Below are 23907 nucleotides of genomic sequence, written 5' to 3'. Positions count from 1 at the left end.
GCTCGCTCTTGAGGCGCGTGCGTTGTTTGAATTTGAGTTTTTGTTTAAATTCCTCTCAACTTGAGTTCTCCGGCTGGTTGATATTTCTCTCATGGATATACCTATTACTTGTAGAGTATATTGTTTTTGTTGGAAAGGTTGTACCAGACATAAGGAATCGTTCCCGACCCTATAAAGTATATAAGCGGGGGTGCCACAGAAATCGCGCCCAAGATTTATATTATTTGGCAATATCTATCGGAATGTTATAATTGGTTTAAATCCGACCATTAGTTAACAAAAAAAAATGGTAACGGGTATATAAAGGTCGAAAGACACGACTAAAACCGTGCTCCCATGGTTTTTCTCTCAGTTTTGGTTCTTTCTCTCTCTCTCGAAGTTGTCGATGGCGATGACTCTACTGGGGACGTCCTACAAAAATTGCTCATAGTCTTTTCTCGCACCTGCACCGAATTGGATATATCCGTCGGCTGGCATTCGTCTGCTGCTAGATTGGCCCTTCGAGTGGCGCGTATCTGCGGATCTGTACTAATTGCTCTCTGTCTCGGTTAGTCAGTGGTTTTGTGAGCAACTAATTGTATCGGAACTAACTCAACTGCAGCTTGACAAAGTGTAGCATCTAAACATCTAGAGAAAACCGTTGGGTCGCGAAAGCGCTTAAGCAAGTGTCTTAAAGATACAGGGGCAGTCTATAAAAAGAATACACATACCTGAATATATTCCAATCGCGTTCGCGTAACAAAAAAAATGAATAGATAAAGCAACAACAATAACAGAAATTATTACGAAAATGCGCCAAGAAAATTAAAAAGTGCAGATATATTTCGATCGTACTGAAGCGAAGAAAGTATCTGCTGTTTATTTATGTTGAACGTGTGTGAGTGGGGGGTACAAACAGCTGTTGGGGCAACAAAAGCATCGAATAGTCCGAGCGTTGAATACATTTCGACAGCAGACGCAAAACGCCAACAATAGTGAAAATTCTTTCATTTCCAAGCTTCTAAAAAATCGACAATTTTTAATTCCCCGCCATTTTTCTCCAGGTGAGTCAATTTTGTTTATAGAAAAAAAGCTGTTTATTTAGTGATTTTAGCAACAGAGGCATTTTTCCTTTAGCAAACTCTTATTTGTAAACGCAGACTGATAACACAGCGTTGGGCAACGCACTTTCCAGATTCCCGCAAAAGTTCAATGTTTGCAAGCAACACAGATAGTGGTTTTTTGAATAAAAAGGCAGTATTTATTTTGAAAAAATTTGATGGGCAAATAATTTAAGGCTTAAATTAAATTTTAAGCAACAGGTAATAATTCGATAGATCTAAAAGGTATATAAATCTCCTGTGCTTAATTTAAATTGGGGTTAAAAGAGATTTCAAAGCTTAGTTATCAAAGAAACGTAACGCCTCACACAGGAACTAGACATAATCCATCAGTGATAGAAAATGAATGCAGCAGCGCTAAGCAGCAACAAGGAAAGCCCTGGGAAAAATCAATAGGTACGCACGAGCAGCGGCCCCAAAGTTTGTTCGCCCCCTAATGCACCGCACTTCGCTGAGAGCCCGACGGAAAACCGGACAACTCCTTAAGCGATTCCTGCTTGGCTCTAACTGAAAAACAGAAAAGAACAATGCTGGGCCAAGCGAAGGATTGTCTGCCACCCAAGTGTTGCTGACGAAGTGCAGTCAAAGTTTGGGGCTAACTGCTGATGGTGGTTCACTTCCCCTCCTTACTCCTTTTGTTGCTGTCCTGCGAGAGTCATTGCCATCTAGCGAAAAGGGAAATCAGCAACAAATTCTGGGGGCAGGTTTTCAACCTCTAGCTGTCGACGAAAACCAAACAACGCGATAGTTAAAGAGAAAAAGGACCAGCGCAGGCGCAGGGATCTCCTCCTCTCTTTCAGTTCGCAGCTTAATTCGACCGAAATTCAAGCTCCCATTTGGCCGATGTTTGTTGTTGTCGCTCTCATTGTTATTGTTGTCACTGGTCTATTGTTAATGCATTTTTGGCAACGAACTGTGTCGCTTGTATGTATATCAGTGAATTTGGCTGCACATAACCAGCAACCAGCTTCCCTGCCGATGCGTTTTCCTTGAACTACAGCCGAGAGCCAAATGAAAAGCGACTTGAAAACGTGTTTCTCATTTCAAAGAACTGCAATTGCAATGGCACCATCAAGATTGTCGAACTGGTTGGGGCATAAACACTTTCGATTTAAATGCCAATTCAAATATTGGGCTAAAAGTTCTGAGTACTCGAAGAGAGCAGATATGTATACCTGACAATATTGCCTTCCCTTCCAATCGCCCGTTTAAGTGGGTCACTTAGAAATAATGTTCTTGACCAACATCTGGAGCGGATGCTTTCATCATAGAGCAAAAACAGAAACAACATTAAAAGAACCTATCTGAGAGGCAAGGGATGAAGACGTAGTTTGAGGGGAAAATATCAGACAAAGCCAGGGAAAGTGAAGTAACAGTGTTTCCGCCTCACATTTCAGATACCGCATTATCAGTGTTTGTCGCAACAGCGGCGACATGGACCAAAAATAAAAATAATTACTTTGTAATTTTACACGTCGTACTCCCAATTAGCCAACGCCAATATGTTGGATCCATTTCTTTGTCGTTGATATCGCTGCAAAAAAAAGTTTTTTCCCGCCCCCACTTCGCCAGTCTTTGGTTCCAAGAGCGATGAACCCTCATGGCAATCATAGGGGGAATTAAGTGAAAAGTATTTAATCGTTCTCGAGTTGCGAGTGCAATTTGCAGTCATTTGCAGGCAAAGTCAGAGTAGAGTAGAGGTTTAAAAGAGTGGGAATCAAAGTGTTCATGAAAATTGTGCCTGTGGGGACAGCAATATGCAGTTTTGCTTTCCAAAGCAAGCAGCACTTTCCCCTTTTATTGTGAATTTACAGCCTCTTTAGGTAATTACTGTGACAAACGCAGTTTTAACCGAACCCTTCCACCACTATACCATGCTCTCACTACGTTAATTGCACTCTCACATAGCCATAAAAAATCCAATGTCTCCACATGACGCAAGTCTAAAAGTACGGTCAGTTTGGTATAGGGATTCTAGAAACAGGAGGACAAGGTTTCACGCTCATTACTCATTTGAAAAGATCGCAAACTTCCGATTTCAGCAAGCTTAATTGATACAGGAACATTTCACTTTAGCTACCTTTGTCGTGACGTCAGATTTTCAATGCCGGCGAAAGGCAAAAAGGCACGCGTCAAGCAACCAGTGCGAATTAAATGGTTATGGGCTGCTACTAGAGATCAGACCGGCTAAAAACGGGTAAGGAAGCCGCTTCCTCATAGGAACCTGAAATAGCCGGCGAATTTCTGCTGCTGCTGGGGGGACAACGTCACAGTCACGTTCTGGCTTATTAATGATTAAATAATACCAGTTGGTCGAGCGTGAAATTTCTCAAAGCGACACAAAAATCAAGCTGTGACCGGTTCATTCTAATAAAATGCTAACGAACACAAATTGTTTATTACATTAGTTCAATAACTGAACGGAATTGAATGGGATCGTCGAGCGAAGGGAATGCGCCTGAGACTTCAGCTAATTGTTTTTCCGGATTTAGCATCGATTGTGTCTTGCGACGGGCTTTTACCTCATTAGTTTGTGCGACACTTTAAAATCGAATCATTTAAAAGTCTGAAATCATACAAATAATAAGTTGCCATTGAGGAAGTGTGAGTAAAAACTGAGTAATCCGTCCTTAAATATTGCTGAAGATTCATTTTGGTCGATGGTAAAGCCTTAGCGATTGCCATAAAGTCGAGATCACTCTCATTCGAGTGCATTACATAACTGGTACGGTTTTGATGTAAGCGGTTTCCTTCGTTTTAACTTTTTGTTCTTTCGGTCATAGAAAATTGGATCTAATCGTGTCGAAACCTTTTCAAAAATAGGTGACGGCTGGTTACTAATTATTATGCGTATACCAAGTTCTAAACCGATTTAAAGATTACAAAATTGTAGCAGCAGTATAGAATACTAATTTGTGCGAACAGTTCCTTGACCTCAACTACCTTCCACAGAAGTTTGCCTGAGTATTAAAAATATCAAGTGCTTTGCTATCAACGCACTTATCAAGTAAAATCTAATGGCTTTGCTCAGCATTAATCGTCGACTTTTCTAACGGCTCTCTTGGTGCTGCATGTCACGAAAGAGAAATACAAAATACAAAAATTACAGATTATGCTAATGGCTCATTAAGTCTCTCCGTTAATGCAGAAATAGGTTCCAAGTATATAACTACTTACTCCACAGGTAATGGCTGCAAAGGAGAGCCACATTAAAGTCGTTATCCAAACTATGGCTTTCAAAACAGTGCCTTTGGGTTGAAATAAAAACGGGCAAGGGCAAAAAGTGAGTCACAGCGAAAAAGAGAGACACCCACATATCTGCCAAAGTGTAAATTATGTTAATTGACAAACATTTATGGCATAATTGCCAAGCGATTGCTGTCACTCATTAAATAACCGTATGGTATGAAATGAAAGTGAAAATCAGCAAAATCAAAAAGAATCGTAAGATCCAAACCACAGATAATCACCCAATACGGAGAGAAAGTAAAGTATTCGAAGCGAAATCGTTGTGGCCCTGGACACCTGAGGAATAGGATGCTAGCTTCAAGTAGCATGTTAGGTAATATAAACAAGACCTTTAAGTGGATAAAATATAGTTGAATTCCTCATCAGCCTAGACATTTTTCTAGATATTGTTACTCTCATTACACATCGTAAGCCGATTTTAATGTGGCTTTGTATAAAGTTTGCACTATAAACCCTTTTCACACCCATATAGCATCCCACCAACTCATAGTCGAGAAAGAACAAAGCTAAGAGGGAAAGCAATTCAACAATGAACTTTAGACAGAGAACAACGAAATGAAAATGGGAACGCGAATGCGAACAAAACGTGGAAAGCGTTAAAAGTTCAAATGCCCCGAGCGACAAGTTAGCAGCACATACTGTCCATAAATAGAAGCGTATGAAATACGTATTCTGCTTAACGAATTTCTATAATAACTTTCCAAAAAAGCCAGGTGGCTTAGTGGCTGCATCCATCCTGGTGTACCAGATGTGCCCAGTCGGTTAGCTCTTGTTTTAAAATGGACAATGAACGTGCCCAATATTTTAGGCACCAGACAAATCTAAAAACGCGTTCTGTGCACTTTTGTCAGCGTAAAATGAAATAAATATCTAGCGCCGACAGCTGGTGAGAGTGTTAGCAAGTGCGTCCAAAGACCTTTGTCTAACGAAGTCTGTCAATGGGGCCAGTGACTCGGGTGAAGTCAGTTATCCCCGCCTTTGCACAGCTGGGGCCAGTTTATTCTCGTTTCAATATCTTGAAATCTAACGTGTGTATAGCCTTTAATTGTCCCCTTGAGTTCTTAATTACTTTCAACGTATTCGGAGCTATCAGAAAACAATAACATATTCAAGTGTCCAATAATAATAAATGATTAGTTTTTTCCAACAAAGCGTCAAACGCTGAAGCTTAAAACAAGCATTGTCTATCCAATCGTATACAAATTAATATTAGGAAAAAACTTTCCTGCAACATATGACCAAGTTCATAAATTCGTAATATTGGCGGTTGTTTTCGGTGTGTCCAACAACCCGTACAGGAGCTTGTGATAAGAGAGTCTAATAAGAATCAATAGCAGGCAATCGAAATTGCAATAAAAAGTTCCAATATGGATGTTATTACTTTCCTTCGTGCCATATATTTCCAATAAACGGTAACATTTTAAACAATTCGTTTAGGCAGATGTGATTTCAAATAATAGTACTATTCATTTAATTGGCTTAATTGTAAACAGGACATGGTTGATAAAGATTTTTCCGCTGGCGCTTTGGACCATGACTCATAATATCCAGTACAAGCCTCCAGTCACGAATAGACACCAAGCAGACTCCAGGAGTGCGTCACTTTGAGTGCCCCATCCCAGGCAAAGGCGCTGCAGGAGATGCATTTGCATGGGAGGGCAAACAGTAATATCATTGCCTCTGCTTGTGCCTGAAACCCGACTTCCCAGGGCGACGTTAATTAAGGCGACAAATGCTTGGGCGGAGACGGGGAACTGTGCGTTGGCGCCCCTTTGCGAGAACTCATTGCCTTTGGCTCTTGCATTTGTACTATTGTTTTTCCAAGGCAGCTGTGTCTTGAAGTGGAAAACGATCGAAGTGGGAAACCAACTTCCATCCATAAATGATGCACCATATCACTCTTAGGGTCTGGCCCCGCCTAAAAAAATATTTATTCTATTTTCTCGTATGTTCTTTTTCCTACTGCGATGCACCCCAATTTACAGAGTTAATTAGTGTTGATTGTGAGCGCAATTCCTATCCAAGATATGACACATTGTAAGGGCCAGACCCGAAAGTGTCTTTACATAAAGAGCTTACAAGTTTTCTCACCACCCTTAATGGGAAATATTAGAGTACCAGTCGATGACAGTGGCAGAAACAGGAAGCTTAGTAGACGAATCAACCAGACTCCCTCTAAGAAGTGATCAAATAACAACACAGGTTAACTTACTCACCTTGCTTATTAACTGTGGACAAGTCTCCGATCCGATTTGCATCCGAGAATGGGAATTTTTAGAAGCACAACTGAAATAAAATATTTTTCCGCATTAGTGATTGGCGAAAAAAATAAAATCTGAATTAATTAAAATGTTTTGTGCAAAATAGCGAGCTAAACACAATAAGGTAAGAACTCACAGGGGAATGGAAAGACAAAGCGAGGAGGAGACACCGACAAGACATGTGCGTTGAATTTAATATCGTTTGAATTGTCACCCAATAAAAAGAAATCTACCCCACTAATTGGATACAAATGCGACTTGGCGAGATGGAACAGGACAGGGCTGAGACCGCATGAGGCTTCCTTCTGACGATGATTAAATACCCCGACGTACTATAAAAATCAATATTGTTTAGCAATCTCGGCACGCAATTCGCAAATCGCCAGCACGTTGCCATGGCCAATAGAAGGGAGGGCGGTGCGGTGTATAGGGGGACTGCTCACTAATTACCAAGTGCTAAACATTCTGACGCGCGTCCCTTGCGTCTAATGTCGGTGATAACGTGGCCGTATATCCACGGGGTTGTTGGTGGCAATCACGTGTCTGCAGCAAGTGCAAACGCACGAAAAGCCAAACACCAAATGTTTTGACTAATTGAGATCCTACGTTGAGATTGGACAACAATTCTAGGATAATTCTTTATCCTGAGTAATAACATACTCTTTCGTCTCATCTCATAAACTTTTCATATCGATATACTAATTGTCTTTGTCAATTTTGCGTGACGTTTACTCTAATTGTTCTATATTTTCGTTTGCTCTTATTTTCAGATCTGCGAAAGGAAATTGCACAGCTGAGAGAAATTGAAAATTGCGGTGAGCCAACTTTTACTGACCCTGCTTTGGTTTAGTAGACGAGCAAATATATAGGGTCAAACTTTTGAAAGGCAACTATTCAATAGCTACAATCAATTGACAGCCTTTCTGTTTCTGTTTCAATTGGCTGGCAGGACCATACCTACTCCTGACTCACTCACGCTTCTGACAATCAATCACTCCGAGGTTGGGGACATCCAATCTGAACTCATATAGCATTCCCTTAGTTGCAGATAAGGCTACATAATTACTTAACATTGGCATAACGTACGCCACCCACTTATAAGTAGAATTCCGTAGACACAACAACAATCATGGCTTCCATTTGACGAACTTAGGTTGCTCGAATCGAGCGCGTGGCAGGCCACGTGTGATATCGTTGTCTTAAGGGGAATTGGTGGCTCGGAAAAATTCGGGGTACCTAGAAAAAAAGTAACAACTTGATAAAAAATATTATAAAATGTTTTACCAATAGAAACCAAACACAGAGAGGTCCTTTAAAAAATAGGATAGCCTTTAAGGCACGTTCGCAGAGAAAATCCTCTACACAGCCATTGTTATTGCTATATCGCTGTTGATTTCCTCTTTTGTGAAGCGCCAAGGGGAGAGTAAAGCGATGACAAGGATTCCGATGAAGACACCGCGACCCTGGCAACCACAACAACCAGAATGACAATTTAACTTTGTTCTTGTCACCATCGCTTTTGTTACAGTTGTAGCTGTTGACAATGCTGAAAATCAATACCTGTGCCTGGGGAAAGAGGTTCTCCTGACAAGTACTAGTAAAGCTATTGCATATCTGCCCATTCCGCAAATGTTTCGGGCGGGGACTCCATTTTTGAGTCCTCGTTCTTGCCATCCGGGAAACTCAGACTCATCTCAGTGGCATCTCAGTTCAGTTTTTCTCTTTGAGGGTCCGTACAAGTCCAAAATCAAACTAAACAATAAACAATCAAAGGCGGCTAAACAATTACACTCGAACAGTGCCAGCAGGCAAATAGCGGAAATCACGTTTTTACACTGCTGACGTTCGAGAGGCTAATGAATGGTCGAATGACCCTCCCGAGTGGGGTTTGGAAAAGCCGATCCAAGTCTGCTTCCGACCAACAGCGAAAGGGGTGCATGAGATGAAGGAAAGGGCGAAGGCGGGCCGGTTGTGGGTGGACAGCACGCGGAAGGTGTGTAAAGATTTATGACGTCGTTCCCGGCGCTGGCTTACACATGTTCTGGCCTCCTCCCCCCACCACCCACTGGCGCACTCAGGAAAGCGACAAACACTAGAAGAATAACAACTCGATAGTGCGCCGCAGCGGTATTTGTAGCTTTTTACACTTTTTCTACCCCCGACCCTGCTTTTAAAACGTGACTGTGGGGAACGCAACTCCCAAGTAGCGGGTGCTAATACTTTTATGGCCGTGTCTGCCGGCTACCTACACTCTGACACTCCCAGCACTTTCAGCCAGTTGCATTTTACTAGAAGTGTGTCTCCGAGAGACTTCTCCAGGTCTGGCGGTTCTCAATCCAATGGTGAAGTGCTTTTATTGGTTTTGTCGCCGAGTCGTAAAGTAAAGTGCATAATAAATATTTACAAGTCTGCACCGCATTATGGCGACAGTTGCGACGAGTCCTTTTTGGCCACAGCCCAAGGCTAAAGAACGCCAATAAAAGTGAAATGTTGCAAACGTTATGAGCCGAATAAATTAGGCCTGGGCTCAGTCTCATTCCCAGTGTTCGGTTCTCATTAACCCGAGCTATTTTTTGAGTGTCCTTGCTCCGAATACCAGGCCCTGAGATGATTCTGCAGTTTGAATTCCCCCCAATCCCCAATCGCTTGCCCTCGAAAAGCAACCGTTTTGCACTATTTACGACTTCTACTCAACCAACAGCACCAACACGACAGTAATGATGACATAAAAATGACACAAAAAAGATAGTGGTGCTCTGATGAATGCCTGCATGATAATTTGCAGCTAGAGTGACATTAAAATGCACTTGCCAAATAAAAACGAGCATTGTAAATTGGGCAGTCGGCCAAGAGCCCCCAGAGCGCCCTTCCCCAAGGGGCTGAAACAATTGAAAGCAAAAGTGGGGAAACTCAGAGACATTAATGGCTACAATTTCTCAGCAGCTGGCAAGTAATTAGAAACTTTTCGGGGGATGGGGGCGGAGTCGATGAGGAAATCCCATCGATGGAGTTTGCTTTGAACTTTTCTGAAAATGAATTGTGCTCATCATTTGCACAAAGTAAAGGCTCGATGAGCACGCTAAGAAGTTTCAGCATCCACATTTTGGGTAACTGAAGAGAAAGCATTACCAGCTCCATTTGAACTTTTGCTTTATTTATTCCTCAGCGTTTGGGCACTCCAACTCGTGTCAAAATAAAACAAACAATTTAAGAGGTTTTAGGGCCCTAAAGCGCAGCCCCTTAAAATTGTATTTTTAAATGATGAAAAAACAAAAAACAACTGGTACAAAAGAAGAAAAACAATGTCTAAAGTTGTCTAAAACTTTAGTTAAATTATTTAAAATATAATATTAAAAATCATAAAGCGAAAGGATAAATGTTCCGAAATTACCCATGCGAGGTGAATAATTTATGTGCGGGAACTCGAGGAACGACAAATTGAAGTTCAAGCATCGTGCAGCGAAGTCGAAACGCGAAGTTGAAAGATGTGTTGCGGTAATATTTTTAGAAGCGTACGCACTGGATTGGGAGCTTCTTCGTAGGGTGCGTGGGTGGGACAGCACGCACACGAATACCTACTTATTGTACCCGTCACTCGTAGAGTTTAAGGGTATATGAAAATCTTTGGAAAGCCGACTGATTTTGTTTTGTTTATCGATAGAAAATCAGAGCATTTATGAAATAAGTTATAAACAAATAATGAATCCGCCTCTCTGCGTTTTCAGGCAGTCGCTTTCCTGCTTTCATATCTCGATCTCCCCGGCTCTCCCATTAGCTGAGTAAAGGGTATTTGATAGTCGAGGCACTCGGCCACAGCATTCTCTCTGGTTTTTATATATCCCAACGCCTGTGAACATGTGCTGGCGTATGTTTTAAATTGCTCTCGCTTGCACAGATGTTGCAATATGCAAACAAGCGGAACAGCAGCCACCACCAGCTACGACATCGAATACAAGGTGGCACTTGGAATCGAAGAGGAGGAGATGGGTTGCCTTCTTCTATTGCACTGTGACAACCTGAATTATTTCCATGCACATTAGACATTTCGCTATCAGTAGTAAAACAAGGAAGCCACTGTGATAAGGAAATTTCTTGATTCGTAAATATAATGAACTCACATAGTAAATATTAATGTAGGAGAATGCGTTTGAACGCAATTATTCAGTCATATATACATTAATATAAATATAAACAAAATCGTATTCGAAAGTTGAAAGATCAAAAAATCTTTACAGTTGCATCGTCTAGTGACGCAAGTTTAATTAAAGCTCTTGATATTTCGGCTCGCTTTTAACATGCCAATTGTTGGACGCAATTCTTCTTAGGCATTGTTCATCCCTCTCTTGTCTAGTTGCAATTATTGCTGTTTTGTAATAATGAATGTATATGCAACAATAAATAAAGTAACAATATCGGGCTGAATAAATTAAGTTCATAATCACTGCCACAGCTCGGCGGTACGATATCCGTGTGCAATAACATTCGTTCAAACAATGATGTGCACTTGCCATAAGTTACCCCTTTGACTGTAGAGTCTGCGCAAGTTGAACGAATGCTTTGGGTCCAACAGAGCGCATTGAAACGCATCAAAATCAGTGAAATGTTAAATCAAAAGTTGTTTACACCCAGGTAGATGCGTTATTGTGGTAAAACTTCCGTTGCTGGTAGCTGGAAATAAGAACAAAGGGTTGATTGTTCAGAGACCGAATGTTAAATACCCTTGCAGTTCAGTTTTTAGTCGTGAAGATAAGATTTATTTTTTTGTTAACAAAACGTAGACTGGTTTTATTGCCAAAGCTCTGTCTTACTTCCTTCCGCTTTTTTCCCACATTAATATACCAAATTCGCTTCACGACAAAACTAAAATGTGTTAGGTAAGAATAAACAAATTAATATATGTTTAAACAAACATTTCCTAGTTCCATTTTAGAGCCGTGGGTACACCGAAGGTTTCTTCTTCTTTTTGCATACGCAGAGCCACTTAACGAACACACATCCATATACCCACCAGGCAGACGCCGCTGTGTGTATTTGCGTACAAATAACCAACAATAAAATATTGCTAAATGATTATCATTCGAGGCACGTTTTTGCAAATCACGTTTCGCAATGGAAACAAACAAAAAATACAAATATTCATATTGTGGCTACATATTATTTTTAGCTTTTATTTGAATTTATTGACCGTTTCTTGTATTCTATCTTGGCGCTATCTACTATTTTTTCTACTTTGTATGTAAAATACCAGTTCTTTTTTCATCTAAAAGTAAGGATTGGCAATATAATATTTAAAATATTTTGCTTTAGACTTAAAAGATAGACACACAAATAACACTATGCAGCATCAAAAATTTACCTCGATGGATGCTATATTTTTGGATTCGTTACGAATTCCCAAGTTAAACTGCGTTTTCCAAAAAGTTCCCCGACGCAAGGATTCTTAGCAAAAGGACCTCAAAGTTCGAAGACTGCTAAAATTGGACAACTTTCCAGAGCTCTCAGAGACAAACGGATGCATTGTTTGATTCGATGTTAAAGTTTTTTAAAAGATACACTCTTTATCTTTCAAACCCCATACTTAGAATAATTTTAGGATTTTTTTTAAGGCAGAAATAAATTCCAAAAAACATATTCAAAAAACTAAAAAACTTACAGCTGCGGTAAAAATAGTAGTAGTGTTGCCGCCCTGTGTTTTTAAAAGTTTTTTTGTTGTCACTTTTCTTATCCAATTAGTCTATTAGTACAATTATAATCAATACAATATTACCAGGAGAAGATAAATTACAACAACAAACCTTTACAAACACAGGGCGGCAACACTACTACTATTTTGACCGCATCTGTATGCTTTTATGTTTTTTGACTATGTTTTCTAAAATTTGTTTCTCCTTTAATAAAAATCCTAAAATTATTCTAAGTATGGGGTTTGAAAGATAAAGGGTGTATCCTTTAAAAAACTTTAACATCGAATCAAACAATGCATCCGTTTGTCTCTGAGAGCTCTGGAAAGTTGTCCAATTTTAGCAGTCTTCGAACTTTGAGGTCCTTTTGCTAAGAATCCTTGCGTCGGGGAACTTTTTAGAAAACGCAGTTTAACTTGGGAATTCGAAACGCATCCAAAAATATAGCATCCATCGAGGTAAATTTAAAAAGCACTAAAAATGCTGCACAGTGTAATTAATAATTAGCCTGACCGAATAAGGAATAGCTTTTCTAAGCTAACAACAACTTGTAAATCTTCCTGATTGAAAGCAATGGACACAGAAATGGTTTTAAGTTGTCTAAAACAAATATAAATACCAGTTCATATATACAGAAACATTTGGTTTATTGATGCAATACCGTTTTATCGCCCTCTGGCAATTTGCCAAAATGAATAAATGCGGATTTATAAAAATAAACAGAGAGAAGTGCAATAGCCGCCACATGCGCCGCCAAACAAATTGTTGATTCTAAAGTAAACAAAAACACGTAAGAACGAACAATCTACTGAATGAATATTCTCAGATCACAAATAATGTATTGTATTAAAAATTGTTCCTATATTTACTGGGGTCAGTATCAATAATTTCGAAGGGCGAAAAATTAAAACAAATAATCCTGCTGTTAGATAGAACGTTAATTGAAATAAAAAAAACATTTTTTGTTATTTTTGTATATTTTATATTATTTTTTTGTCCTAGTTCATTTAAACAGAGGTGACCAGAAATATATAATATATGGGTATATGCATAAATAGGTTTCTTGCCCCCAAAGCGATATGATCCCTATGTGGACTGCCGTTCACAGTGATATTTTCAGCGCGTGTCTCCAATAGACTTATTAAAACAATATTTTACCTGGTATATATCTTAAAAGAGCGCAAAGCGGTTTAAAAACAATTCCCATTGTCACACCCACATAAAAAGCATAAGGCAGACGTTGCTGATGCGTAGTATTAAGGAAAAGAGAGAACCCAAAAGCTGAGTGCCGAAGTCATTCGTGGCATTTTTCAATGCTGGCTGCATTTACGAGTCGCACACTTGTATACTTAAAGATAAAGTTCGTGCGTTTGGACGGCTAAGCTTTATCCATACTTTTGGCACCAACTGTCAGGGTCATTACCCTAAGTAAGCAAAACTTTTGATATTGTTGCTAGGAAATTCCATTCAATTAAACACAAATATTTTAAATGAACAGCTAAAATCAAGCAATATTAGCTTCAGCTTTAGCTTTAGCTAAGTTGCCTCCATTGTACTACAGATATACTAAGGCTTTTGTGTAAGGGCAAGGTTACTCTCAGTTACTCTGTTGAAATGAGTGGTAATGTAATTTATTGTAGTCCAACGAGCAACCGAAAATGTATCGGAGTCGTTACCTTTGGCCAGGTCTCAGTTTCAGCAAAGGACTGGGGGCATATGCAAAGCGTCGGTTTGTATTGTACGTTGAACGCAGAGGCAGAGAGAGTTGTTTGCCGTCCAAACCAGATTTGCGTTTCATGTCCCACGGAACCACTTTTCAATGTCAGCTACACACGCCCACGCTCCATCCAACTGCGAATCCCAAGGAGCACATAAATGCATTACTGTGCAGGCTCTGAATATGGCATTTCAAAATCATTCCAGTTAAAGAGCAACTTGAATTCAACTTCAAGTAAAAGCCTTTTTATTTTAAGCTCGTCCTAGAGCACAGAAAATGATTTTCACTTTCCATCATACACAAAAAAAAAAACTTGGTAAAATCAACACTTATAATTGTCAATCAGTCCCCAACCACAAAAAATAGTCAAATCTACTAAGTAAATAGTTACTTTCACAACAACAAATACACACAATTAGCAAAGACACAAAATGGACAAAATTGTCAATTTTTTGTGGTTGAGGTCTTTTTGACAATTTTTTTAAACCCTTGCAGAGGGTATTATAATTTCAGCCAGATGTTTGAAACGCTGTGAAGGAGACGTTTCCGACCACATAAAGAATATATATTCTTGATCAGCATCAATAGCCGAGTCCATCTAGCCATGTCCGTTTCTATGCGAACTAGTCTCTCAGTTTCAAAGCTATCGCGATGAAACTTTCCCAAAAGTCTTCTTTCTATTGCAGATAGTACATATGTCGGAACGAGCCGGATCGGACCACTATATCTTATGGCTCCCATAGGAATAATCAGAAAAAATAATAGAAAAACAATTGTAACTTTGTAGAAACTAGGCGTTTTGATTTTTGACATTCTAAAAACAACATTTTAAGAAGGCATACCTGCAAGGGTATATAAACTTCGGCTGGCCGAAGTTAACTTCCTTTTTTCTTTGTGTGTACTTATGTCAACTTGATAACAAATCAAGTTGATAATCATTTCTTTCTCTTGCATATTTTCTTGCCTGGCAAATAACTGCGCATTGGTGATAGAGCGCTTATCAGACGGGGTAACGCTGTCGGTATTAAAATAAACGCTCATAAAAAAGTGCCAGTTTTTGTATAGAGAATTTTAAACTATTTGGCTAAACTGCATTTGGCTTTTTCGTTTCAGCTGCCAAACCACAATTGCCCGAGGCAAATGTGCCACTCTGATTAGAACCGAAAACAGTTGAAATACTCCCGCGTCATGTATTTACCGGAAACGCTCCTACTGGCCTGCCTTGTGCTGCTGTTCGGAGGACTACCGCATCTCACTTCGCCCACAACAACCACAACCTTAGTGGCGGCCATGTCCATTGCCAATCAGGACCTGGAACGTTACTTTAGGCCAGGAAATGGCACGCACACCTTCTCCAGCATGGAGGACCGCATCGCTGTGGACGTCTACAACTACGCCTTCCTCAACTGGTCGTATGTGGAGCACGGCAACACTCTGTGTAACATGGACTTTGCCCAGGAACAGGCTCGCTACGGTGAGGGCAAGGTGTTGAACGTAACGGGTCGTCTTGTACACATCAGCGCCTCGGACAACGTCAGTGACGACTTTGCCTGTACACCGTACATCAAGGGAACCCAGGGAGCCCCCATACCAGACAAAGGCGTGACCTGGATAGCCTTGGTCCGGCGCGGACGCTGCACCTTCGAGGAGAAAGTCAAACATGTCTACCAGCAGAACGCAGCCGGCGTCATTATCTACAACGACAAGCAAGTGATGCAATTGGAGAAGATGCAGATCAAGGGCAAGACAAGTGAGTTTCATCGTCTGACTCTTAAATTGGCAACCTGTTAAACTTGTATTTTCTTAGGAAACATAGCGGCAGTGATAACTTATCAGAATATTGGACAGGATCTGGCCATTACTCTTGATAGGGGCTACAATGTGACCATCTCGATCATCGAGGGTCGACGGGGTGTACGCACCGTCAGCAGCTTGAACCGGTAAGTTTTATCAAACCACCTCCGGCGTAGTAATAAGCTTATTATTGTTATTTACACAAGTGAAAGTAAAAAAAAAAAGAATTACCTACAATATCATGGAGACGCCGGGGTTTGAACCCGGGACTTCTCACATGCGAAGCGAGCGCTCTACCACTGAGCTACGTCCCCATTGAATCCTTGAAACTTCTGTATAATTGTACAGGCAAATAATTAGGCGAGAAAATATTGCAATTTTATTTAATTACTTTAAAATCAACCTAGTCAAAAAACTTTTGAAAGCCCATATTGTCATACATTTCTTAGGTTGCAAGTTGTATAGGCAAAGTATTTAAATACTAGTTGTTGATCTTGTTTTTCAGAGTCTTAAAATCAATTAAAACAAGATAATATGATAATTATACAATAAAAAAAAAAAAAGTATTTTATGTAATCTTCTGGAGACGCCGGGGTTTGAACCCGGGACTTCTCACATGCGAAGCGAGCGCTCTACCACTGAGCTACGTCCCCGTGTGCAAGCTCAGTGACCAATTGTCAACTAGAGCCAGGGCCACTTTCGCCCAGTGACTGCACACTGCTTTACCATCATGACGTCGGTAAAGCAGAGTATATATTTTTGTTTTACCGAATTTGACATACTCTTTTAATTTGGGAAAAAATGTTTGTGCCACTTAAATATATTAAATGCAATTTGCATTTTCCAATTGTTATTTTTGTAAAAATGGTTTTAACCTCACACCTGCGAAAACAATGCTCTTTTACGCTCAGAACTGAGACATTTTCCCAATCAATAAAAAAAAAGTGTCTCTCACAAATCAAAAACTTCTGATTAAGCAATTTTTTAAGCGCTTTTGAACAACCTGAAATACATTTTTTCATAAAAAAAAAGAAATTTACATCCAGATGGAGACGCCGGGGTTTGAACCCGGGACTTCTCACATGCGAAGCGAGCGCTCTACCACTGAGCTACGTCCCCTTGCAAATTCCGCGCGTCGAATTCCAAGTACAAGCACGGCCAAGAATGTTCTGCTTTACCGACACTGCTCGTAAGCAGTTACAACTGCTTCAAATTATTGTTCTTCAATAAATTCAAATTTGGTTATCACTATGGACGGCAGTCCATGTAGTGACGAAGCGCACCAGGAGAGTGTGCGAAGGCGACTACTATATATACACGAAGAAATGAAAATCTGCTGTGATGGTCCGATCATAATGAATGATACACCTATCGAATGGTATTGCAAAAACTTAAAGGATTGCATACCAAGACTTTAAGAAAATTAATTGGCTTGGGAGAGAGAGCGGTGAAAGTGAAAAAGTGAAAATTTCGAAATTTGGAGCTGTTGGGGCCGGTGGGGATAAAGGCCCCCTCTCAATATTTTAGTTGTATTCCTTTTGAAAATACCCGTCGAATGAGGGGTCATTTGTCAAAATCCGACTCTCCGTTCAAAAGTTATAGCCAAAATAAGATTTTCTTCTTCTTCCCAAAATGAAAATTTAATTCTGTTTGTCAGTTTGTCCACTTGTCCACTTGTCCACTTGTCCAAAATATGTTTTTTAAGTTCTGAAAATTTGATATGACGTTCATCACATCGATATTAAAAACTTTTGTTCTACCACTTTTGGAAAAACCCGCTAGTTTAGCGGGAAAACAGCTATAAATAGCTAAAATTCGGAAAGCCGTAACTTCTATACTACTAAAGCTAAAGCTAAGACTTGTGCTGCATCTCGTTTAAAAGGTATTTTTAAATGCTATAAACGCCTTCTATATGCAATTTGTGTAAATGTAATAGTTAAAAAGATATGAACAAAAGAAAATTTGTTAAAACTTTTTTTTTAGCTTTTTTTTAATTTTCTCAAAAACGGCTCTAACGATTTTCTTTAAAACTTTAAACTGTATAGCCCTTGAGATTCCTTAAATTTTGGTATATAACACATTACTGTAAAAAGTCACGTTTAAAAGTTATTTTTATACGAAAATAGCCACTTTTGCAAGCTCGAACTACTAACGCTCCCTGAGTATTGAATTTTGTGTGAGGGTATACGAACTGTATTTTAGGGTCATGGAATCAGTAAATTTGCACTTAAGAGTTCCATATAGGAATCTTTTGTTCTACGACTTTTGAAAAAAAGCCGCTACTTTAGCGGGAAAAAGCTAAAAATAGCTACATTTCGTTAGTTTGTAAGTTCTACACTACTAAAGGTACAGACATGTGCTATACCTCGTTTAAAAGGTATTTTGAAATACTTCAACGCCTTTTTAACTGAATTCGTTAAAATACAATAGTTTAAAAATTATGATTTATGACCAATTTAAATTTAAATGTTTATATTAGCACCTATGAGAGCAAAAGTAAACAAACAAAAACTTCTGATATCAAATAAAAACACCTCTTAACGAGGTAAAAAACTAGTGACGACCGCACCTTCAACATACAAAAGTTCTGATATCAACATTTGTGACGAAAAATTATTACACTCGTCATTAAATAGACTTTCTAATATTTTCTCATTCGGCACGCTGCAATAGTAAATGCCTGTAAAGGGAAAAGGCTGGAATAGTTTGCTAGGGCGGGCCGAATGAGAAAAGATTAGAAAGTCTATTTAATGACGAGTGTAATAATTTTTCGTCACAAATGTTGATATCAGAACTTTTGTATGTTGAAGGTGCGGTCGTCACTAGTTTTTTACCTCGTTAAGAGGTGTTTTTATTTGATTTATTAATAATTCAATTTGTATATGGGACGTTCCATATATACCCGGCCACCCCCTTGATAGAAATATAATGGTATTTCTGCAGACTGGCCGTTTGGACGAAATCCTATTTATGAACAATTAATTTTTAATAACATACATTTCTTTTTAGAACATCAGTGCTGTTCGTATCCATATCATTTATCGTGTTGATGATTATTTCGCTGGTTTGGCTCATCTTCTACTATGTTCAGAGATTCCGATACATGCAGGCGAAGGATCAGCAATCGGTAAGCAATAGATTTCTAAATAAGTTCAATGACCAATTCGTGTTTTTATCCCCTTGTAGCGCAATCTTTGCTCTGTTACCAAGAAGGCCATTATGAAGATTCCAACGAAAACGGGTAAAATTAGCGATGAGAAGGATTTGGACAGCGACTGCTGTGCCATATGCATCGAGGCCTACAAGCCCACGGACACCATACGGATATTGCCATGCAAGTAAGTGACCAAGAACCCAGGCTTACGAAAAGGACGATTACTTAACTGCGTAATTTCAGGCACGAGTTCCATAAAAACTGCATCGATCCTTGGCTCATTGAGCACCGAACCTGTCCCATGTGCAAGCTCGACGTTCTCAAGTTCTACGGCTATGTGGTGGGTGACCAAATATACCAAACCCCCAGTCCGCAGCACACAGCGCACATTGCCGCCGTGGCTGTGGACCACCCCTCGTTCGAGGAGCTGCCCGTCATTGTGGTGCCCTTGCCGCACGGGCATGGGCCGCAGCCCCTCCAGCAGCTGCAGGCTAGCAACATGAGTAGTTTCGCCCCCAATCTGTATCTCCCGCGTAGTCGTAGTCCCAGCAGTAGTGTCCAGCAACAGCTACCGCCCCTTCTGTACCACCCCCATCTGCAGCAGGCGGCAGCAGAGCGCGGCAGACGCAACTCCGCTCCCGCCACAATGCCGAACGCTATCATTTGTACTGCCAGTCATCAGGTGACCGACGTTTAAGATATCGCCAAGCCACCCACGAATAATTCTAAGTCTGCAACGTTTAACCTACTGTGTATATACGCGGATATCAACTGCCCCGCGAACAGCGCAGGTATTCAATAGTAAACTGTAGTGAGTTACAGTTCTCGGTTAGATCTGAAAACCTTTCAACCAGACCAATGTTTACACTGATTTGGCACGGCCTACGCATCGAAATTTGTATATTAAAATAACAACACTAAGGGAATGTCACGGCAACGATCAGAGTGCATCCTTGTCAGCCTCAAACATAACATTATTTTCTCCAAGCTATGTATTTAAGGCTTAAGACGTGAGATCTGGTACGTTCTGTGTGATTTTATTTTTTGCTTATATTGGTAGATTTAACAAATGTGCAATTTATTCTTAATGCGATTGACTGGTTTGATTTCTGCGATTATATCTGCGCAGGATCTGTGAAACAAGAACATGTTTATAAAGAATAACTTTTACTTTGGCTTTACTGAATTACAAGTGCTGACGCCGATTAAGAGTAACGTGAAAGCTTACTGGACTATGATATATTCACTCATTTGTAAATAGACTCATTTGAGAGCAGTGTACTTAAAAAAGCTGATAAGAAGACTTCCATTTTAGTTTTTACAAAATCCCACGCACATTTTTAAGTATCTTAGCAACCATATGAAATACCGCTAGAAGTTTAACTTGAAGACGGGATTATAAAAATACTTAAATCGCCTAGGGTTTAAGGTAAACGTTTAAGTTATATTTAAGAGTAAGAATTGTCGATACAGGTAGACGAAAGAAATTACTTGCGAGTACTACAATAACTATGCCTACCTAAAAACTATACCAATACAATTATAATGACTACATCTTATAGCTGTAGAATGTAATGTTAAATGCAATAATTGTAGCAAAATCAGCGACTGTTTTGCTAGTCAAAGGCATGCGAAGTCGAGAGGTCTGCCGATTAAATACATAAACAGATACACAATCGCACTAAGCGCACATTATGTATTAATGTTTACTGTAATATTGAAGGTGCCAAAGTATTTGCTTTTAGTTGTTCAAATTGAATAAATCAACAACATATTTTATTTACAATAATTCGTACTGCTTACGATGTTTATTTGCATTTTTGATCTTTTCCATTAAACCTCCGATTAAGAAACTGGGGTCTATTTGCATTTATTTTCTAATAGTTTTTGAACTTTATAAAATATTAGTTGACTTTCTGACGAGAGAAGTTTTGTTCTCCTATTTTTTTCAACAAATTTTTGTTTTTTTAACTTTGTTCATTCACCTGAAAACAAGACCATGCTGATCGGTTGAAAAAACCGTTAAGAAATTATAGATTATCTTTGCTAAACCCCTTTAACAAATTGTGGACTCAAACATTTTTAAGAACCAACCAAATAAATATATTGAATTTTGAAAATTTATTTGAAAGTGGCCGCTTTGTGCATTTAGAACCGCTTGCGAGATCCATTTGTTGGAGCCGAATCAGAACTAGAAGGACTCTTTAATTACAGTTTCTAGGCAGCGAGGAAAGTATCCTGGAATACCAGCCGGATCCCCCGCAGGGAATGACCATTGTGGAAGCTGGTGGTGGAAGCTCTGCGGACCCTACAGCCGGAGCAACTCAGCCTAGGCCTAGCGCCTTGGCGGATCTCATTCGAAGTCGCGACTTTGTAATCGATTTTCCGCGAGTATTTGTCCTCGACAGCGGTAGTGTTGTGGGGGCACGCGAAATGCTTTTCCCGACTCGCCTACCCGAGCGCTCGCAGAGCTCCCTGTCGCTGAGACAAGCCCGCGATTGGATGAGCCTAATGAGCAACAAGCTGGAGGAGCAGCAGGGTCTGCGCCGCCTGCGCAAGGATGAAATGCAGCAGGTACTAAACGGTTAAACTGAGAAGAACAACATATTGATTCTTAACTACTTCCTTTTACTTAGCAACTTCTAAGTGCGCGTGAGTCGGCTCGCCACCGTCGATCGCGTTCTGCGGATGGACGCTACTCAACCGGATGCTTTGGTGGTCGCCAACGCCAGTCCTCTGTGCAGACTTCTGGGCCAACTCAGGCGCAGCTGCACATCGATGCCACCCAGCTGCGCCGCTCCAGCTCATCCCGGGCCTTGCAGGAGTTGACGGACGCCGCCTACGCCCAGTCAAGGCAGCGACAGCGAGAAACCTTTGACTTTGCCAGGACTCGGCGCCGATTCATGAGGCGCGAAAGCGACGAGATATCCTTGCGCTCACTGCCCAGACGAGGAGCAGCCCCTGCTCCTCCCCGGCAGTTGCATCGGGAGAGGGAGGCCGATGCAAGCGGTCACAGTGACCAAATTACTATTCAGGTGAACGGGGAAGGTGTCGACCTCAACGAGTGATTGAAACTGCATACGCTTATTTAATGAAGTAATTGTATAAAATATAATGTATCTATTTTAGAAACTGTAAAGTAATAATGTTAATGGACTTTTATGAATGATCCAAATATGGAGAGTCATATCTCGTTAAACTCCTAATAAAGTTCGCAAAGTATTGAGGCCTATAAATTGTTATGTTTAATAATATTCAACAAAAAGGGAAATATTTGGACCATTTTCCCCAAGTAAAATAAAGCCCTCTCTTTCACGAAGTTTTTTTGTTTTTGGGGCGAATTCCATTAAGGATTTGCGCGTGCCTAAGGGATAGTGTAGGAACGCAAAAATCGGGCTGATCCCAGCCAACTGATATGTTGTTGGGATACGAGGTGATCAGGGCAGACAGCCAGGCAGCAGCAGAAGAGCAGAGCACAGGCAACTGACAACAGACCCAATTCGACAGCTCAGGGGAGATCCACATTTTGATCCCACCGAAGGCGAGGAGCAAGAGAAATAGAGCACAAGTTATGAGGAAGCCGAGCGGTTGAAGTTGCCGCGGCCAAAGACAGCTAATAAGAATTCATCATGAGCCGCAGAAGCGAGCAGCAGAGGCAGAACTCTCCCAGGGGGAAGGGAGGGCATGCACGCGCCGTAATTGCAACGCAACAGGAGGGCCGCGGATGCCTGGACCAGGAGCAGTCCAGAGCGCTCCGGCTTCGAAGCAACTCGATGTTTATAAACTTAAAGTCTGTAATCACATTAGGGCATGTAGTCAGTGGCTCGGCGGACCCAACTGTTGCCCAACTGTTGCGGCTTTATCACCTGACGGGGGCTTCGCTTCTCGGACTACGTTCCTCCTCTTCGTCATACTCCTCTGGTGCCACGATCGCGATCGATGACAGCACGTACGAACCTGGGTCCCAGTTTCGGAGATTGGAGGCTCAGCCGCGTTGTGTTTTTTGAGAGCTCCGGGCACAAGGGGCGTATCCGAGGTGGGCGTTGCACTGAGCATTCATGATAAAATTATTATATTGTTGGAGGGCCGCCGTTTTGGGGAAGCCATGGTAAAAGGAAAAAAAACTAAAAATGAAAATTCTTTACATTTACATACCCCGTAACTGTTTGTCACAATGTTAACAAAATCAATATTATCCCCACTTTTCACTTAAAAGATATCTCAAAAATTATTAACAGCTAAAAATAAAAAAGAGAAAAATAATAAATGCCCAAGAACGGTTAACGAGAATATCGAAAAGCAATTTCGAATAAAAGGAGCCATCTTTCTTTTTGCTTCTTTTTAAAAAACGAAAAGGAGCCATGTTTCATATCTTTTTAAAATTCGAAATATTTTCCAAAAGGATAAAAACAAGAAAATCAATTATCATGTTTACATTATTCAATAGAAAAATATATCCTCGAATTCTTATTAAAGAGTAATTCCTATCCTTTGGTCCATACCCTTTGGTCCTTACCCATTGAGTTGAACCCTAGGTGTCGCCAAAAACGGTGTAAAGAAGAAGTAAAAGTATGTAGGTAATATACATTCGTGTAAAATTAGGGGTCGTGAGTTTTGCATTTCTTTGGACGCCAAGGATAAGGTTGTGTAAGAAAAAATGTATACCGCATTTGCCAATCGTTAATATAAATAAGTAAAAACTAGGTTTTTTAAATGTCAACGAAATCTAAACATTAGTCAAGACCATAGATGACCAAAGTTACTTATTGCTCCCACCCTCTATAATTTTGTCTGGTCGAGCTGTAGGCCATAAATAAATGGGCGCACGACAAAAACAATGCACCGTGCTAATGTGGCAAGTAGGAGGCGATGCCATTGAGGCGAAACCAATTGCCCAGGCAGCAGATGTAGCTCCGCTCCCTTCTTTAGATCGTTGATGGCTCAAACCCGG

General features: G+C 40.3%; 1 protein-coding gene and 3 non-coding genes across 10 annotated transcripts; 1 reads left to right on the top strand and 3 right to left on the bottom strand.

Annotated features, from left to right (window-relative positions):
* The first annotated feature begins 448 nt into the window (after nt 1-448).
* gol (ring finger protein goliath) lies at nt 449-22192 on the top strand. Of its 7 annotated transcripts, XM_070212927.1 has the most exons (10): nt 3527-3704; nt 4285-4662; nt 7381-7425; nt 15122-15758; nt 15816-15948; nt 18812-18929; nt 18989-19140; nt 19200-19296; nt 21171-21530; nt 21593-22192. In XM_070212927.1, the coding sequence occupies exons 4-10, from the start codon at nt 15197-15199 to the stop codon at nt 22022-22024; spliced, it is 1854 nt and encodes a 617-aa protein (XP_070069028.1). In that variant the 5' UTR covers nt 3527-3704; nt 4285-4662; nt 7381-7425; nt 15122-15196; the 3' UTR covers nt 22025-22192. The 7 variants fall into 7 exon arrangements, with proteins under 7 accessions (XP_070069027.1, XP_017010434.2, XP_070069032.1 ...); XM_070212926.1 differs by lacking the exons at nt 3527-3704; nt 4285-4662 and adding an exon at nt 449-1043; XM_017154945.2 differs by lacking the exons at nt 3527-3704; nt 4285-4662; nt 7381-7425 and adding an exon at nt 449-1043.
* TRNAA-CGC (transfer RNA alanine (anticodon CGC)) lies at nt 16045-16116 on the bottom strand. Its single transcript has one exon. It is a non-coding gene; the product is annotated as a tRNA-Ala (tRNA).
* TRNAA-CGC (transfer RNA alanine (anticodon CGC)) lies at nt 16384-16455 on the bottom strand. The gene has a single exon. It is a non-coding gene; the product is annotated as a tRNA-Ala (tRNA).
* TRNAA-CGC (transfer RNA alanine (anticodon CGC)) lies at nt 16850-16921 on the bottom strand. Its single transcript has one exon. It is a non-coding gene; the product is annotated as a tRNA-Ala (tRNA).
* Nucleotides 22193-23907: the final 1715 nt, after the last annotated feature.

The sequence above is a fragment of the Drosophila takahashii genome, chromosome 2R (genome assembly GCF_030179915.1).
Source record: "Drosophila takahashii strain IR98-3 E-12201 chromosome 2R, DtakHiC1v2, whole genome shotgun sequence".
NCBI lineage: Eukaryota > Metazoa > Arthropoda > Insecta > Diptera > Drosophilidae > Drosophila > Drosophila takahashii.
This window is presented reverse-complemented; position numbering and strand designations above follow the sequence as displayed.